The sequence below is a fragment of the Phoxinus phoxinus genome (genome assembly GCF_949152265.1).
Source record: "Phoxinus phoxinus genome assembly, chromosome: 1".
NCBI classification, from domain to species: domain Eukaryota; kingdom Metazoa; phylum Chordata; class Actinopteri; order Cypriniformes; family Leuciscidae; genus Phoxinus; species Phoxinus phoxinus.
Genome location: NC_136876.1, coordinates 18,412,446 through 18,432,209, shown reverse-complemented (window position 1 = coordinate 18,432,209; position 19,764 = coordinate 18,412,446). Strand labels below are relative to the sequence as shown.

The following is a 19,764-nucleotide window of genomic DNA, read 5'->3' as shown; positions in this document are numbered from 1 at the left end:
GAAATGACGAGTTATATTGGAAAACCCGAGAACACCGTTCACAAAAACACGTTCACTGAAAGTCATCACATTAAAAGAAACAGAAAGACGCACCATTCATCTCCCCATCAACATCTGTCATCATCGCAGTCCTTTGGAGAAATATTATAACACTAAATAAAACAGTCCAGTATCACAAAATGGCTCATGAATATGTGAGCAGTCAGCTGCACACTCGATTTACCAGAAAGTCATGTCCAGTGTACAAGAAACTACATTCCAGTCAGGGTTTTCATAAGCAGATGGAGTTACTGTACATTCATCAATATAAATAATACATTTCACATAATTATCATGCTGCAACATAAATATTCCAATGCTATTGTTGCCATTACAAATAGCCAACAAGAACATAATGAGTAAAAAGAGGTGAAGTAAATAACTACACGAATAACAATAGTGCTAATTACAACAACAGTCATATGACCAACACATTTAGTATATTACAATAAAGCACAATTAGCAACACTTTGCCAAATGAACACGTCCTGTAACATTTATGGGGTCTTCTTAATACTTTGTGCTATTTTTCCTGTCAGTACCAAAGAGATAGATGTCCTTTTTATGATCAACCCTGTAACTGTAGGCTAACTAACCCTGTAACAGCAATAACCCTGATTATTTCCTTATCTCAGTTTGGAGATTAGAGCACATCCCTACATTTTACCTGATGCCTAACAATCTAAAACCTACATGTGTACCATAGTCGCTGTACCACCATTTTAGCTACGGTATGCAAATCAAGGCCCTTGATAGTTTTCACATTTCTCACTTTTTTTTATCAGAGACAGTTTACCCTGTGTCCAAATGTTTAAAAACCTGAGATTTAAATGAAATAATCTCATTTGTGGTTTTGTTTAATTAAATATTAAATTACAGCATAATCAAGACTCCCTCACTATTTTTTCTCTTTTTGAGATATCTACTTCAATTTGTCATTATCTTACAGGCATTTCATTATTTGATGGTGTAGGCTACTATTTTAATATTGTGTCTCTTTAATTGTCTAATGCACAGTTAAGGCGGCTTGAAACATTAAACAATAAATCTCTTTCTGAGAAACTGCCAGTATTTAAAAACCTAACAAATGAATTCCAGATTAAATTTCTTTATAAAAAATACTGCACTAGCTGTCAACATTTATAATTTGCGAAAAGGAATTTAAAATGTTAAAGGTGCACTCAGAATTTTTTTTCTGAAAAGAGTTTTACACTTCAAAAAATCAATAGTCTTCAAAATAAAATACAAATTAACAGATCTCCCCCCCCTTTAGCTTTTTTAAAAAATATGTCTATATAGTATTTATTATTTTTTAATGTCAAGTTAAACTAAATAAAATGTTGCCTTGGGAGCTCGATAATATTTTACTGTATTTCAAGCTACAAAAATGTTTTTTTTTGTTATGGTTTTAGTTAACTATAATAACCCTGCTTCAAACTTTTGTGTTTGTGTGCTGCTGCATCCACGCCACTAGGTGTCAGTGTAAGTCCAAAACAACTGCTATATCGGTCAGCTTGACATACATAAAACTACTGAGTGCACCTTATTTTTACTTGACAAGAAATATTAATGTACATTGACTTCTAGCCAGCATGCTGGACTATTTTGGTTTTCACTTAAGTTATTTTATTTATATTTAAATAAAAGCTGATTTCTTTACATAAGGAAGGACATAAAGATTGCAAAGCAATACGAAGAGAGTGGAAATAGGCTTGGGCTTTTGTAGTGCTGTTTGAAACCATAGTGGACAGAACTTCCGGCTCACTCGGTCTCGTTCACTCGTTCAGTGGACAATATCAGTGTAGTAATGTAATGAATAGAGTGCGCTGCAGGGATGACATAATTTTGTCGGCCAAAGCCCAGACACGAGTTAGCATTTTAGCACTTCCAGTTTCATCATCCTAAAAGTAAATGGGTTTTTGGTTAAATGCCTAAAATAAGTGGTTAACATAAGCTAAATCTGACATTTTATTCTACAACATAAAATACATCATTAATAGCTTTTACTTGTGTAAATGGGACTAAAGAGGTTGTTTGGCACATTAAAGGTGCAGTAAGCAATTTCTGAGAAACACTGTTGATATTTGAAATCAACCCAAATAAAACACACCCCTACCTTCATTGCTCCGCCCCCAAAACGGACTAGAGTACAAGCAAGAGCTGGTTGTTAGTTGCCAGCAGCTCCTGACAAACAATAACACTCAAAACTGCCCTGTTATTAAAGCTAACATTACAACAAAAGCATATCTTGGTTCTGCGAAACAGCAAAACCAATGTTATTCACACATGGAGCAGAAACAACACAACCTTCTTTTACCACTGATATTCATCTTACCTGTTCTCTTTTGTAATGTCTCTCAGCCATCTCTTTCTACAGTCTTTCTTCAAATCTCTCTTGCTCACTTTCTCTCCTCCTCATCATGAGTGGACACGCCCCCTACTGCTGATTGGCTCACTCTCTCCTCCTCATCATGAGTGGACACGCCCCCTACTGCTGATTGGATCACTCTCTCCTCCTCATCATGAGTGGACACGCCCCCTACTGCTGATTGGCTCACTCTCTCCTCCTCATCATGAGTGGACGCCCCCTACTGCTGATTGGCTCACACTCTCCTCCTCCTCATGAGTGGACACGCCCCCTACTGCTGATTGGCTCACACTCTCCTCCTCCTCATGAGTGGACACGCCCCCTACTGCTGATTGGCTCACTCTCTCCTCCTCATCATGAGTGGACACGCCCCCTACTGCTGATTGGCTCACTCTCTCCTCCTCATCATCAGTGGAGGCCCCCTACTGCTGATTGGCTCACTCTCTCCTCCTCATCATGAGTGGACACGCCCCCTACTGCTGATTGGCTCACTCTCTCCTCCTCATCATGAGTGGACGCCCCCTACTGCTGATTGGCTCACTCTCTCCTCCTCATCATGAGTGGACACGCCCCCTACTGCTGATTGGCTCACTCTCTCCTCCTCATCATGAGTGGACACGCCCCCTACTGCTGATTGGCTCACTCTCTCCTCCTCATCATGAGTGGACACGCCCCCTACTTCTGATTGGCTACAAGTGTGTTGTGCTGCTCGGTTTTTCAAAAATCGCTTACTGCACCTTTAAACGTCATCACACCGAACGGGTAAACTCTTCCACACACTAATCCGCTTTCACAGCCTCTGTGTTTTTATAATCACACTCTTGCAAACTATTCTAACTCAGACTTTCAGGGAAAAGTTTTTTAAAACAAAGACTGATGTATTTATTCGAAGCTTAAAGGTGGTGATGTTAAAATCATGTGACCATGGTGTGGTTTGTTAATACGGTTAGATTTTTACCTTCGCAGATTGTATTTAGGTTTCAACATTTTCAAAAAAATGATCATGATGAACAAAATGTGTAAGAATCAAACTCTCACAGAGCATTTTCTGCAACAATCCAATAGAATAATTGTATTGGTGATATTTTTATCGAGGTACTGCTAACTTTTTGGTTGGCCTACAAAACACATCATCATTCAAGCACTGAATGAGAATATAGGGGGAGATTTTGGATACAGCCTTAATCAGTTTGTTAGTTTTACATTGAGTAGAGGGTGAGGTAACACTTAGACTTCATGAACAGCTGCCTGTTAATGTCTGAACCTATGACTGTCGAAACATTTTTGAACAAAAAAATAGTGCATATGTGTGATATAAAACATGAGATTCCAGTGAATTCCTATTCCATGTCATATTGAATTTTTAGGGTCTGGTCATGTCTTAGTTTGACTGGTTAGAGCTTTATTGGCACGACTAAGATATGATTGAGGGACTCAATTAGTTCTGATGATGAAAGACGCCTCCATTGAGACTCTATTTGTTGCCCCCTGCAGTGGTGGAGGAGCGCTTTAGGTAGGTGGAACCAGGGTCATGAGGTAAAGTAGGAGTTTTGCATCGAGTAGAGGCGATCAATGGGATTTCCTATCCGCCCAGCCAGAACTCCTCCATCTGCGGTCGACAAGAGACAGTCCCCAAGATGACTGAGACTTCCATCACTGTCCAAGTCATGGAAAACTGTCTCTGAGTCTGAAATGAATTCGCCGTTTAAAAACAAACATTTCAGTTAAGGAAAAAGAATAAGCAATGCCGAAGTTCATACAGTCGGAGGTCCTTACCGTAGGAGTGCATCTGCTCGGGGCCGAGCTGTGGTGGCGTGAGCCCGTGTCGGAATTGCTCGCTGCCGTATATGTTCGGATCCAAAGCCAGCAGTTGTTGCCGTGGCAGAGAGGAATAGGAGAGCAACCCATCCAGTCCGTGACTGCTGGAGCCGTCTGTGAAGAGATAGAGCTGGGTTTACACCTTTCATCGAGCCGTTTCACACGGTTGTCCTTCCACTCCGCCGTCCGCCCGTGTCTTACCCTCGCTGTCATCGTTACTCTGGCGCCCCCCTCTGCTCGGGCCCCTCCTGGTGCCGCCCATCTGCTCCTGCTCCTGCTGTTGCTGCTGCTGCTGCTGTCTGCGGGCGATCTTCTTCATCTGAACACACAACAATGCTCTGGTCCAGGAACAACTTTCCCATATAATAGTCATAAAATCAGTAATCATAACTTTCAGTTTATTTTAATTATACTCCCTTAAACCTTAGACATAACACACACCCTAAAATATGATCAATAGAACAAGGATGTTTTTTTTTTTTTTTTTTACTTTTTTCTACCTGGGTAAATCATAAGATGGTGTTTCAAACAGGAACATTTTCAGAATGTATCAAAAAATGATGCCACCGTACCTTTGCTCTCTGATTTTGGAACCACACCTGCACGACTCTCACCGTCAGTCCAGTCTCGGCTGCAAGCGTTTCTCTGACCTGCAACAACAGTGCATGCGTGAGATGGACATACAAGTGCTGTTTCCACATACAGTGCACACAGGCGTCCTGCGACTGCTGACCTTTCGGCAGGGTTTGGAAGACACCTCGAAGGAAGCCTTGAAGGCGCGGCGCTGTTGCGTGGTCAAGATGGTGCGTGGTCTCTTGGATCTCTTGTGATCCTTCCCATCATCCCCAGCCTTCCCCCCGACGGAGACACCGCCACCCTCCTCATCCTCACTCTTTACTGCAGAGGGAAACTGAGCATTGGCTTAAAGGTGAACTGTGTCATTTCTTAACTATTTCAACATCTCTTCTCCTTTAATATCAACCTTCAATTGAGGTCAAGAAGGTTACCAGACTCGGTAGGGGCCGGGCTGATGGCGGCCAGCATCTCTCTCTCCTTCTCGTAGTCTCCCCGGCAGAGCAGCTGTCCCTCCTTTAGCACAAACTCATCACCTCTCTGCAGCCGCCGCTCACACTCGCAGCAGCTGAAGCAGCCCAGGTGATACACCTGCCCCAGGACACGCATGATGAGCTCCGAGCGCCCGATCGCCTGCAGGCAGGCACTGCACTTCCGCACGAACAGCCTGACACACACACACACACGTGCACGTGTCACTGAACGCTCACTTTATGCAATGTTTTGTCTGTGACACTGGGTGGCAATATTTGACAACGCACAAGATGTCACAAGCAACAAAGCAAAAATGTATTTAACCCTATAAATCCCACTGTATTGTATTTGACACGCAAGTTTCTAAGGCCTCTAAAGTAACAATATCAAAACTTGCACACAATCTATCACATGCCTTCTGTCGTCTGATTGATAGTTGAGGCTTTTTTTGTGTAACTGTAAAAACGTCCTCCTTTAGGTCACGACACACATCTTTGCTGTGAAATCTTTACTGATTTTAAGTGAAGAACGTAAGAATAACTTTTACCCCCGGTTTCACAGACAAGGCGTAAGCCAGTCCCAGACTAAAATGCATGTTTGAGCTGTTTTAAGTTCAATCATATCTCATATCTTAAAATATGTCAGTGCCATTGTTTTGTCTCATGATGCACACCAGTAGGGCACATTTATAAAAGCTATAAAATACTTAAATATCCTAATTGAACTAAGGCCTAATCCTGGCCTTAATAGTTGTTATTATTTTTTGATAATGTTTTATTAATAGTTGATGATGAACATTTACTGGACTGACGCAACTTAGGTTTACTTGATTATCCATACGTCTTCTTTTTTTTTCTTTTTTTTTTAGAAAATCGTTTTAAAATGTGATCAAATATGATCCATCAGGCTTCTGATGAGCATTTATTATTTGTTCATCTCTCAATCATCTTTTCAATATATGTTTGAAAAGATTGAAAAGATGAAAAATGAGCCACAAAATCACTCTCCAGAACATTCTCATTCACGGTTCCTTGCTGGTGGAATGATCTCCCTACCCTCGTCCGGAATGCAGAATCCCTGACCACATTCAAAAGACAACTGAAAACTCATCTCTTCCGTGAGCACTTGACATTAAAAAAAAAAAAAAAACCTCTCCTTTACCCTCCTTTGTTTTGGCTTATGCTACTCTGAGCAATTCCAGAACTTTGTATTTTGAGCACTTCTTGCGTTATTTTTGCTTCTTCACGATGACTCGCTTGTTGTAGTCCTCAGTTGTAAGTCGCTTTGGATAAAGGCGTCTGCTAAATGACTAAATGTAAATGTAAATGTAAAAATGTTTTGACAATAAAATCTACAAACCTTTGATCCCAAAGCTAAGATTTTAAAACATGATTGGGAGATGAGAGATGACTGATATTTTATATAATTAGCTTGTTTGTTATACTGTTACAAATCTCATTGATTTACATTACAAGCTATCAAAAATCGAGGTGTTTTTTTCCCTCGAGTTTGAGCACCATATCATTTTTTTGGCTAAATGTTAAAAAACTATTTTTTTAGACTATTTTATGTCAGGCTTTTACGGGGTAATTTTATTTACTCATATTAATTTGACAGAAACAGCTTACACTGCATTTAAGCTGTACGTTTTACCAGTGTATCACCTGGGAATTGAACCTGTGATCTTGGTGTTGCTAGCACTGTGCGCTTTGGTGAATGTTTTAAACTTACCAATGATTTTCCTAAGATGATAAACAGTTACAGTGACTTACAGGGCAAATGTATTAAGAAGGTAATGTCCCTGCACTACCAATGCCCGCAAATGCCTCTCTTTAAACGGTGTTTTCCTTTGACGTGGCTCATCAACATCACAATTCATTTTAAATGACTCTCGCTCTTCAATCCCCACCAAACCCCTCGTTTTTCCCTCCTCTCTCCCCTCCCTCACCGCTTGATATTTTCTGCCAGAATTCCCTGTCCTCCCTCCCGTCCTCCCTCCCCAGCTCCGTGAAACTAATAAAGACAGGATTAATTAGATTGTTGTTTAAACAGTGCGATGCCCAGACAGACGCTGTAAACTCATAACCAGGGATTGAGGATAGCATGGGGTTAATCTCTCCTCTCTCTTTTTCACACACTCGAATAAACACACCATACTCGCACACACACACATTTACCAGCACCTATATTCGGCCGTGCTCATGTACACTCATAATTATTGACAGGTACCCACAGATGGACCTGTAGACGCTCGATGACAATCTAATCCTTATGTACATTTCATTAAGCCAAAGCAACAGTCACCATTCACCCAAAATGTGGCATGAACCCATGTGAAGTTACTGTCAAACACCTGAACTGGACAATAGCACGATTTTTACATGTCAAATGTGGCGTTTACACATGCTGCCGTGATTTTAGGCTGTTGTGTGTTGCTATGTGGTTGTTAGGGTGTTCTGGGCGATTGCTTACTGTCCCGTATAAAAAAAAAAGCCAATGATATTGTGGTCTCAGGACCTGCGTCAGTGTACATGTGTTTTTCAGCCTTTTTTTCGTTAACCAGATGAAAATCATCCAAAAGCCGCCCAATTTGATGCATGGTGCAGGACAAGCGATCATTTAAAAGAATAGTTCACCCAACAAATGAACTACCCCTTTTAATACTTGTGCTGAAGGGTTTGTTCAGATCCCTAACCTTAAATACATGTGCACTCTTAAAAATAAAGGTTCTTTATTGGCATCAATTGTTTCCATGAAGAGCCTTTAACGTCCATGGGATCACAAAAGGTTCTTTATAGTGGAAAAGGGGTTCTTTAGATTTCTTAAAATGTTCTACACACTAAGAAAAAATAGTTCTTTTAAGAACTGTTGACTGAATGGTTTCTTTGGGAAACCAAAAATGGTTCATCTGCTGTGAAAAAAACTATTTAGAGCAGTAAATAAAGCTGCTTTAGCAATGACCACTAATGAAATTAAAAGCACACGTATAAGAGGCAAATTCAATTATTAGATGCTGTCACACATGATAAGATGAAAACAAAACATGTTGGCGGCAAAGAACAGATGAAAGGCACATTTGATGGATAACACAGACTTCATGACAGTTGCAGAGACGGATTGCCCCAGTGTGTGTGTGTGTGTGTGTGTGTGTGTGTTGAGTGCAGGAGATGAAGGTGTCATATCAGAAATCTGCTGAAGGAAGAGCCAGCCAGGTCCACACATTACAGCCTCTAATCTGCACAGATATGATGATCCTGTCCGAAACGCAGCTGCTATGGCTAATCTGTCTCAATCCATCTGCCAAAAATGCCAAATTACCCAAATCACCACCTACTACACTCAGATCAAAGAAGTCCAACTCTAAAATCCCTGAGCAACATTCATTCAGCCACTGACCGTAAGAGTGCATCGCATGAAACCTGTCTACAACATTCCCAGGTCATACTTCACCTCAAAACCAAAAGAAATACCGTAACTGAGAAATTATATTTGTGAGATGTGATCGGGACATGTTTTAGTGACATTCACCACACACTTTCAAAGGGGATAAAATGTTCTGAAAAAAAACACACACACTGCAAACCGACACATTAAACAATGGTTACAAAAATAAGGATATATTTCATACTTGAACATAATACAGATCTGAAGAGCAGAGTTAACTGAGGATGAAACTACCTTGGGGGAAGGAAATTATGGGTGCAGGAAAAAAATAATAATCAGGCGATATGTACGAACAAGTTGTGTTCATGATGTCAATTCAATAAAGTTTTACATAAATCTATAGCCAAATCATAGTGTGGGGGCCTAATCCATGCACGAACATAATTTTACATAATCAAACACTTACTGTCATAGTTGCAAGGTTTATCCCACAGACTTTGGTGCATCTTTGTATATATAGGGAGTCAGTATGTAAATCATACATGTACACATAATTGCAAGGGTTGGTGCTGTGCGTGCGTGTGTGTGTGTGTGTGTGTGTGTATGAGCGAGAGAGAAAGAAAGAGAGCGGATATTGCTGTGAGGGAAGGTGGCTCAGAGCCAGGGTTCAGTAATCACATCATCTTCTTTTATTAAATCTCACTGCACTGCTTCTGCGTTATTAAAATCTCCCAGCATTCCCCACAACCCACTCCCGCCACCCTCCCTCCCCGACACGCACGCACACCAATATTCACAATGATGAAATATGAGAAAGCCAACAGGTAGCTGATAAAAATGTACACATCAGACCACTCGAACGCAAAAGAGAAAGCACAGGTGAGCAGCTAAACTGTTCAGTACTGACACATTTTATACTGACCCAATCACGTCACAGACGCACACGTATACTTGCTAGAAAACCAGCGGTTTTAACTTAACATGCAATGAATGCAATTCTCAAACATGTGCAAAGCACTGAAATGATCATCGACTGGTGGCATGCAGGCTTTAATTGTCTAATTATGTTTGATTGCGTTGAGACACATCATGGTATGGTAATATGAATGGTAATAAAACAACAAATAGTGTCACTGTACACCATCAAATATTCTTTACCACTCTCAGCTGAATTCAGATGGTTACATTTATGGCTTATTAGTCATATGAAGAACACTTTAACAGGCTCATTAGAAAGAGTGCTGTCTATCAAGGTAGCAATAAGTAAAAATCACATTTATGTAGAGAATAATGAGAATCACTTTTTTTTTTTTGATGATCCTGTAGAAATCATGGGTGAAAAATATCAGGAACACTTTTCAATAAGGTTCCATTTGTCAACATTAGTTAACTTGAACTAACAATGAAAAATAATATTAAAGCATTTATTAATCTTAGTTAATATTAATTTCAATATTTACAAATACATTATTAAAATCAAAAGTTTTGCCTGTTAATGTTATTGAACTTGTACTAATGAACAGTTTTTTATTAACTAATGTTAACAAATATCAATAAGTCAAAGATTTATACAGTTATATGTCTACTGTAACAAATGTATTTTTAGTTCATGTTAGTTAATGCATTAATGTTAACTGATGGGACCTTATTTTAAAGTGATACCAAAATAAATGTTATTACCAACATTACGTTTGAAGGAAGTGTATTATAATTTCTCTCTTTTCTTGATTTGCACCAATAGAACGGAGAAATGTTGATGCTGCCCTTGATTCTGTAATGAATGAAACATTCCAGATGTAGAGAAAGGAACTTTTTGTCTCTGTATGTTACACTAATAAAAGTCATTTTGAAGAGTCCAACCGGGCAATTTTCTCATCAGCCGTTTACTCGCCTTCATGTCATTTCAAACCTTTATTGGCTTTTGTGTTTTGGGGGACACTTAATATTCAACAATATTATTGATCTGCCTGCATTGACACCATTATATGAGAAATGAACTGAGCTGGACAATGACATCACGGCTTTCTCCAGAGCGGCTATAGATAAATGAACTAAATTAATAACTTTTTTACAACAAAAATTAACCATCACTGAACTTAATACTTAAGCTGGACTATGGCACACTTTTCTTCTAGATCTGCTGAACAGCAGAAAAACTTTTTTGCATTATTTCCCTGTTGTTACTGTAAAGCTGCTTTGAAACAATCTGTTTTGTAAAAAGCGCTATAGAAATAAAGGTGACTTTATGACTTGTTTTCTTCTTTGGCTACGTCTACATTGATCCGGATACATTTGAAAACTTTTCGTTTCAAAGTGCTCTGTCAACACCAAAATTGCCTTTTTTTTTGGTCCGTACTGAATGTCAATGGGGTCCAAAACAACCATGAGGATTTTTTTCAAAATATCTTCTTTTTTGTTCCGTAGAAGAAACTAATTCACACAGGTTTGGGACACTAATTTATGATCGTTGCGACGGAAGTGAATCATTCAAAACTTTAGCTGGAAAAAATATATTTATTCAAGAACCGCTATTTAAAGACAAAACAATCTCTGTTACCTTAAATGATCCGTTTATCACTGTAAAGCCGCTTTGAAACAATCTACATAAATGAAGATGACGACATCAGGGAACTGATGACAATTTTGTGGGGAACTATGTCTTCGACACATCTCCACTGTAGAAATTATATCTAATTCCTCAAATAAATTTACGAAAACCTACAAAATGCATGCTAATTCACTTTCCACTTGTCAACAGACCAAACACTGATTCATAACATGCCATCGTTACATCTTATATAGAGCATTTCACTATTTCGAGACGATAATGCCCCATTGATGTGCTGACGTACTTATTGTGATACATTTCCTGACTGACAGCAAGACCTGTCCGTACATTACAAACACACACACGTCGGTTTCCAGCATCCCTCGTGTGTATGTGCGATGCTCAAGGGTTCAGGGACCGACAGGATCGATGTGTTGAGTTGTGTGAGGCGAGAGTGAGTCTGCAAGTGTGTGTGTGTTTGGATAAAACAGCTAATCCCCAGGCCACCAGAACGCAATATCCTGTCAGCCAGATTCTCATTTCCTGTCTCTCTGTGGCAGGGCGAGAAGAAAAAAAAAGACGCGTTGAGGGGGGACGGGGGATTCGTTGCCCCAGAAACAGAAGATACGGCAGCCCTGTTTGAGGATATCTATGGCATTCTTCCTATCTCTCCCCCTCCCGCTTTCATTTTTTTGCCGTTCTTCTTTTATTATCTCAGATTTAATAAAGCCAAGGCGAGCAGCTTGTTCTGCCATGAAACATTTATTAGCCGTCTGTAATGAAATTGTTGTGCAGGAGGCGAGGTGATGGAGACTCATCACGCATTATGCAAAAACAGTGGCAATATCACGAGAGGAGACACCTCGAGCTCATCTCTCCTCTTCCTCTGTCATCTTCCTCTCTCCACCTCTGTTTGTCACCTCCACGGCCTTCCGGCTTCTTCTCTCCCTCCATCATTCCCTTACAAGTCTGATACAACACTCTTAAAAATAAAGGTTCTTTATTGGAATTGATGGTTCCATATAGAATCTTTAAATTCTATGGAATCTTTACATAGCACAAAAGGTTCTTTATAGTGGGCCAATTTTTTTTTTCTTTTAATTGGTGATTGAAAGGTTCTTTGATGGAACCCAAAATGTTTTTTTCATGGCACCTTTATTTTTAAGAGGTTCAGCATGGGATAATGGGAGCTTCAGGTGTAGAAAAAAAAAAAAATAATAATAATAATTTTCCTATAGCAGTAATGCAGGTGAGAAAATATTACTGAACATCTAATGAGCCCATTGGCTTTAACTACCACAATGGGTTTACGTATACAAAACATATTCGCCAACAGGACTAAACACACAAGGTTCTGTATGTTTAAAACTAATACTAGGTTTGGGGTGGTTCAGAGCCATTGATCTTAAACTCGAAACTAAAAGCTGGATTTTTATATTTAGAAAGTGTGAGTGGCTCGCCACAATGGCGCTAGGGGTTACGATGCAGTTGCTAAAGTTTACTAAGTGGTTTACAGGGAAGAGACTGCTTCTATGCCCTCGACACATTTCCACTGCTTCAATCTTTATCACATTGTGTCTGGTTGTATAGCCCACAATATAACGGTAACACTAATAGCCTTATTATTACCATTAGCAATCACCACTAACTTGCTTATTGACTCAGTAGCGAATCCAAGGTACGGCAACGTCCTCCATCAGAGCCCATGTGTCATATTCCTGTCTGACAGTACAACAACTCTCTAACCACAACACAGCTTGTAGTCACGTCTAGGAACATAATTAGCGGCGTTCCCAATCAAGACCCCTCCACCTCCCCCTCCCTGTTCCCACAGACACAAAGAGACAGCGAGCAACGAGATGATTAAGCGAAAATGTGGGATAAATGGAGAGATAAACTGATTGGTGTCATCACGGCTATAAATCTCAACAAGTAGGAAATGAAGTTTGGAACAGAAATATTATTAGAAATCAGACAGTGATGGACGAGCTAGAGAAGAGATGCATGGGGAGGAAGAGAGACCGAGCAGAAGAACGTTTCTGTAACCGTCAACCTAAAAGCTCATAATAATGACTCCGACTGAACATTTTGGTAGAGTGTGCGACTGTAAATGGTGATTTCCATAGAAAAAAATATGATTTTTAAAGCACAGGAGACCATGAGAATTTAAAAGCGGATGAAAGAGAGAGAGGGAGATTTTACAGAAATGTGAAGCTGATAATTTTATACAAATAGCTTTCTTTAATTCTTCTGTTGTTGTTGTTGTTTACTTGTTTATTTTTTGTAAATCTTTAAATCTGTTTGTCATTTTTACAGTTGTTTTGGGGTTTTAGGCTTTACAAAGTTAAATATTTAAAGTTCTGTCATGAAAGTCTAGATGGCACAAGCTGATGGGTCCTTAACTCAATCTGCTTGCAATCACATCATTCTCTATAGGGCACAGCTAATTGGTTCCTGTTTTTTCAGTAGCCAATGAGCTTGCTTGCTCAACCTTCAAATACTTGGTCAGCATTTGCCTTAGCAGTGCAGCGCTTTCAGAAACCCTGCCTCCACCTTCCCCAGCTCCACCTGTATAGATCTGCTATGGGTAATTCAAGTATGCTGTATTGGCAGCAGCAGCAGCAGTGTAGCATATCTATTTTACCAAGACCAAACATATCAACATTATCATTTCCATTACCATGCCAAACACTCATTACAGAAAAAAGGTTAGTAAGAGATGTTTTCAAACTAAAATCGTGTTAACACACACATATCGTTTACATCTGATAGTGAGTATTTTAACATTCTGGATTGCACTTACACTTCCCTCCCTGTAAAACAGGGACAATTGGAAATAAACGTTTGTGTTAATTAACATTATGCCACAAATTCTATTGACTGAATCCAAATATTCCAGATCCGAAATGAACTTGAATCCTTATTGAATCCGATATATTAGTAGCATCAAGTATGCTTACTAAGTATCAACTTAAAGTCTCAAATGTTATTTCCCAAAAATATCTTATAGAATATCAATATTGAATAAAGATTTGAAAATAAATCTTCGATTTTTTATTTGACTTTGATATTTCTGAAAATCTAAGCACAGTTTAAGAAATTTTTGAGAAATTCTCAAAAGTACACAATATTCTGGGGTTCTTCTTTTAGGAGAAATGCCTGAGAAAGAGGAGACTTTAGCAAAAATCAGGCGTTCTTATGAGTTCCTCCTAGCATCTCTTTAGACACTGGGGGCTGTTTTCGTTCTTTTTCCCACCCCGCAGAGTGATCTATTAAACTTGGGGTGTCTTAAATATCCGCTCCCCTGTCTCCACTCTGATAGGCCTCCGAGACCTTCGCTTGTCTAATTTTCTGCCAGGGATCCAGGCACCGTACCCTGGGGCTGAGAGCCTTTATTGGTCTGGGACTGGTTTCACTTGGTTGGGCTGCACGTGCTTTATCTACTGGCTGTGTGGTGTCGAAGTCAGCCAGAAAGACGATGATGGAGAGTATTTGACCATTTCAGGGATGTTAGCAAGCATATGTGGGTTTAATGAATAGGGATTTGGCTTCGAGTTTGGTTTCGGAAAGTGTGTAGGTGTTGCTGAAACAATCGAGAAGTGAATAGTAAATAAGTCAGATTTCTGATAGCAAGAACTTCAGGGACTGGAGACTGAATGGATGCAATCTTAAGGAAGGAAAGATAATAGATAAAGTTCAAAATGTAGGTTCGGAAGAAACCTAATCATTCAGTCCAGTCAATCAGAATTTCTAGCCGTCCCAGTGACAATTCTTCCAGGCATCTCCTCTATTCCATTCTTTCTCTTTCTGCAATATTGTTAGGGAGGTTTTCCCAGAGCTCGAGTCGAGTCTCGGGATCAAGCCTCCTTCAAGGACAGCAAGCCAAGTTTGTTTACTATTAACTATTAGGACTGGATGAACAGACTTGTTCAACTTTTGATAATCCGATTTAAGTCGTCTATTTACTAAATGCATCTAAATGTTGATCTTGTTGATCATACACGCGTTTCATTTTTTACTTGTGTTTCTCCCTGGTGACGTTTGCAGAACTTCTCCAATCATTAAGTCCGCTTAAACCCCGCCTCTTTCTTACAATCGACTCACCTTCAGATCTTCCTTCATCCAATCAACAACTAGAAGAACCAAGTGCCCAACTAACTTTTTTCTCTTTTCCGATAAACCATTTCTCTTAGATACACCACGTCACAATACGGAAAAAAAGATCTGTCGCTACTTTGTATTATTGTGACTTGAAAATAACCTGTCCTACATGGAGAAAAAAGTATTGTCCAACAATGTTTTTCTCTCAGTGAATACGTTTCACTTCATGAAACTAAAATGTGTTGTCAGTGCTGTTTAAGGGGCCATTTCTACCTCAACTAACTTTTACGAATGACTTTTGTTGGCATTATGATTCAGTTATTTTAAATAATATTTCGCACAAGAAAGCTTTTTTTTGCCTGAATTCCTTTTTTTTTTTTTACACCATCAAAGATTCCTTGGCACCCCCAAAACTGGAGCACACACCTGCTGTAGACCGAGCAGGGGTAAAGAGGCAGGTGTGTGCTGACGGATAGACAGCAGAGAACACAAGGAGACATTGTTGTGGATTCACTCAAGGTCAGCCGCACAAGAGTGTGCCAAGTTTCCTCCACAAATACACCACATACCACGCTGCAGCCTCAATATTCACAAATAACATCAGCAAACTAAACCTTTGCCTGGACCTTTCTTACTTTCTTAACAAGTCTTTAAAGAGGCCATATGATGCTTTTTAATGCTTTCCTTTTCCTTTAGTGTGGAATGTATCTGATTGTGCATGTATCAGATCTGCAAAGTTATAACGCTCATAGTCTCCCACAAAGAGGTTTATTCTATGTAACAGAGAACGTTGATCCAGACCTGCCTAAAACGCCTCGATCCTATACTTTCGCAAACGTCTACGCCACAATGTGACATATTAGCATAATGCCCGCCCCAAATATGCAAAGAAAGAAGGCGAGGCTTCAGTGTTGTCGCTATGTTGTGGCATGTGCGTTTCCCGTACAGCGTTGTAACTCAATGATTAACTACCGTAGTACGATGCATCCTTGGAGAAACTAACCAACCAGGCACGACTGTTTCCGAAACATAGTAATCTCTTACCTCGTAGTAATGGTCGCACGCACGCACCTCTGTCATTTGAACAACATTGGTTCAGCAATATATATTAATGACGCCACGCACAGGTGAGGGAGTAATAATAACTTCTGCTGATTAATCTACTCAAGATGTATTTCCATGTCATTTTGCTTCATTTTGCTGACTCTGGCTCAAACTGATACGGTAAAACCAATAACATTAATAATTGTGTTTTTTCAGTTACTTTAAAAGCAATGGAAGCTGAGGTTCGCGATTATGAAGGGGTGTTACATTTCTGACACAGGCTTGAAATCTTTGACCAATCACAAACCATGGGGTCAGCTGGCCAATCAGAGCACTCTGTGGGCTTTTCGGAAGGAGGGGCTTTTTTCGGAACTCAATCAGAGCGTTTCAGACAGACTGGGAATAGAGGTGCCGCGAAAAAGTCTGTCTGATGATACAAATGAATCAAGCTCATGGGAATAACAGTACCAGCCTGCACAAGAACAGTTTTACCGTCCGTGCTACGATCCCAGAACAACCTTCTCATTTGTAATCGTTGATCACTTTTACCCTGACATCCTTGCTGCAAGCCCTCATGCACAACAATTATCAAATCTATAGTCCCATTTTTCTTCAACGGTGTCAAGAAAAGCAATGTCAGTTAATATGGTAATTGCATACCCTGGAACAGTCCCGGATCTCAGGTGATCTATCTTTTTCCGGAACATATAGAATTATTTCATATTCCCATTGGGAATTCTTCCACCTTACTTTTCCATCTTCTTTTATTCTCTCCTGCCCTTCTTACTTCTTTCTGTTGGCCTCCAGATGTCAGCAACAGAGGGAGTGTCCACACTTCTCAGCAGTGTCTGACACTTCTCATAACAGTGATAACAGGCCACAAAATCGCCCTTCAACTGTCCGCACTCCTGGTGATGTCACTGACAAATCATGGTTGCTCGGAATCTCCCTCTGACCCAAACAGACACCGACTGATTCATCAGAGAGAAATGTTCATTCTGTCTTTATTCACTTCTCTAAGTCACACCAATGACTTGGAATACAGTGCACGAATCATATGAACTGCTTTAACGGTTCATCAGATTTCTCCTTGGAATAATATGAGGGTGAGTAAAAGGCTACGTTTACATGCACTCAAATAATCATTTTATAATGAGACTAATGGCTCAATTGGACTGTAAAAGCCTTCATGTGAATACCTTGATTGATCTGATTGAGTTTGATCTGAATGAAAGTGAAAGGTATGATGGGATTGAAAGTGGTGGTGTAGATCTAAAATAATCCAATCATCAGGAAAACATTAGGCATGTAAACACTTGATTCTGACTATTTTCTCAATCAGATTTTAAAAATACAGTGCGTATGTACACAACGTGCATGTTTATTTACGTCTGACGCCTTACAAACTAGTCAATGGAGGAGAATGAATACTTAAGAAATATTTGCTAAAAAGGTCTTATGACTTATGTCATTCTTTCTTTCTTTCTTTCTTTCTTTCTTTCTTTCTTTCTTTCTTTCTATCTTTCTCTCTTTTTCATCATGTCAAAAAAGGCAATTATTCGCCATATCTCCAGTGACATTATCACTGCGACTTTCTCCAATTTTGAACTGCACATGCAGGTTGTGTTCAAGCTAACGCTATCTCACAACCAATTCGTACGGATTTGTACGAGTGATTAAAAGGTGGCTAATGAATTTGTACGATTTGTCTAAACCCAGATGGGTAGGTTTAGGAGCGGGGTCAGCGGTAGGTCATTCGTACGAATTCATACGCATTTGGCAACTCGTAAAATATGTACGATTTAGCAAAATCGTACAAATTCATATGAGTGAGGTCATATGAATTGGTACGAATTAGCCACCTCGTAAAATTCGTACGAATTTTCATTGCCGTGAGATCGGGTTGGTTCAAGCACATGTAAATAAATATGTGAATTGGATTATACGGTTTCAAATAAACAACTTTCAGACTCTGAAATCAGATTCTGAATGTGCATGTAAACATAATAATGACAAAACTATGCATTTAAGTGACAGATTTGAATCTACAGCCGTACTAATACATCAACTACACGTACCACCAATATTTAAAGGAGAGCTCTCTAAAGTCACAGCTCCTCCAAAACACATGAATGCACACAGCAAGAGTCTCTGCAAAGCGTCATGAGAGGCGGCGTTAAACTACCTCATGTCTCAAAGCAAATAACTTTACAATAATAATGAAAGTAAATAATTTAAATAGCTCTGAATTGTACCACCTGACTGCTGCAGATTCATCTCGGCGTTGATGATGCTGCCGTTTGTTTGAAGTGTCATGACAAATCGAGTCCTCCCTCGAAATCGGGTCTCTATCAACTAGTTGATGATTATACAAAGTACATGCGAACGATATTAATTTATAGCTTACTATATAGTGCATAATAAAACAATTTGAACTTCATTTCTTTCACTTGATAAACTGTTAATTAATAAATGATAACCTATTAAGTGAATATCATTACTCTCTTTTTATTACTGAAATATTTGGACATGTTACACATAATTTAACACATACTTACATTAAAAATACATGTAGGGTAAGTGCAAATAAGCTATCGGGCTAATCGGGTATCCGTATGCTATGCTTATAAGCTAACTAATACAGACATTAATAGGCATATTAACATAGTTCAAACAGCATTTATCAGAACATGATTTTAAAAGATTTGCAGGCGCTAAAGAGAGTACCTATTAAAAGTAATTTGAGCCAATGGGATCGCTTGGGGTCTTAACAGAGACCTGATTTTGAGGAAGGACCTGATTTGTCACTTGGTGACTGACATGTCTAACTCTGCACAGCATGAGACGCGCTCTAAAAAATGCTGGGTTGTTTCAACCCAATTTTGGGTAAAATATGGACAAACCCAAACGTTGGGTTAAAAATGTAATTAAAAAATTTAACCCAACAGCTGGGTTTGTCCATATTTTACCCAAAATTGGGTTGAAACAACCCAGCATTTTTTGGAGTGGGTATGGAAACGCGGAGGTATGGAAATACATATGTTGACAGGCAGGACGTCATCGTATCATTGGACAAACATGTTTTGATCCAAAGGCCTCCACAGAAGATGTACATGTTTCAATATTTAGACCACTTCTATTATAGATTTCTATCAGGACGTGAAGAGCGTTTCAACCAGAATAACAAAAAGTGTTCATGAAAAAACATTGCCTACCCAACCCTTAGCTATTTGCTAAATGAAATGTGTTATATTCCACAATAACATCACAGCATGATCAGACTAAACACACTTTATGAATGTCGACCTACAGACAGTACCCCGAAAATGGGATGTTTTTCCATACTAGGACTTTGATTCAGTGTATACAGGCGCAGGATGCAGATCGAACTGTGCCTTACTTCTCATAATCATGC

General features: G+C 39.4%; 1 protein-coding gene across 1 annotated transcript in view; it reads right to left on the bottom strand.

Moving 5' to 3' along the window:
• lmx1al (LIM homeobox transcription factor 1, alpha-like) overlaps positions 1–19,764 on the bottom strand; it is a 23,069-nt gene continuing 3,305 nt past the window's right edge. Inside the window, exons 3-9 of the mRNA XM_079627716.1 lie at positions 19,750–19,764; positions 5,233–5,465; positions 4,959–5,122; positions 4,798–4,875; positions 4,427–4,544; positions 4,184–4,339; positions 1–4,094 (exon numbers count right to left, since the gene is read on the bottom strand). The exon at positions 19,750–19,764 is cut by the window's right edge and continues 169 nt beyond it. Coding sequence (XP_079483842.1) covers positions 3,937–4,094; positions 4,184–4,339; positions 4,427–4,544; positions 4,798–4,875; positions 4,959–5,122; positions 5,233–5,465; positions 19,750–19,764 — 922 coding nt within the window. The 3' untranslated portion in view covers positions 1–3,936. The remainder of the gene's footprint in view (positions 4,095–4,183; positions 4,340–4,426; positions 4,545–4,797; positions 4,876–4,958; positions 5,123–5,232; positions 5,466–19,749) is intronic.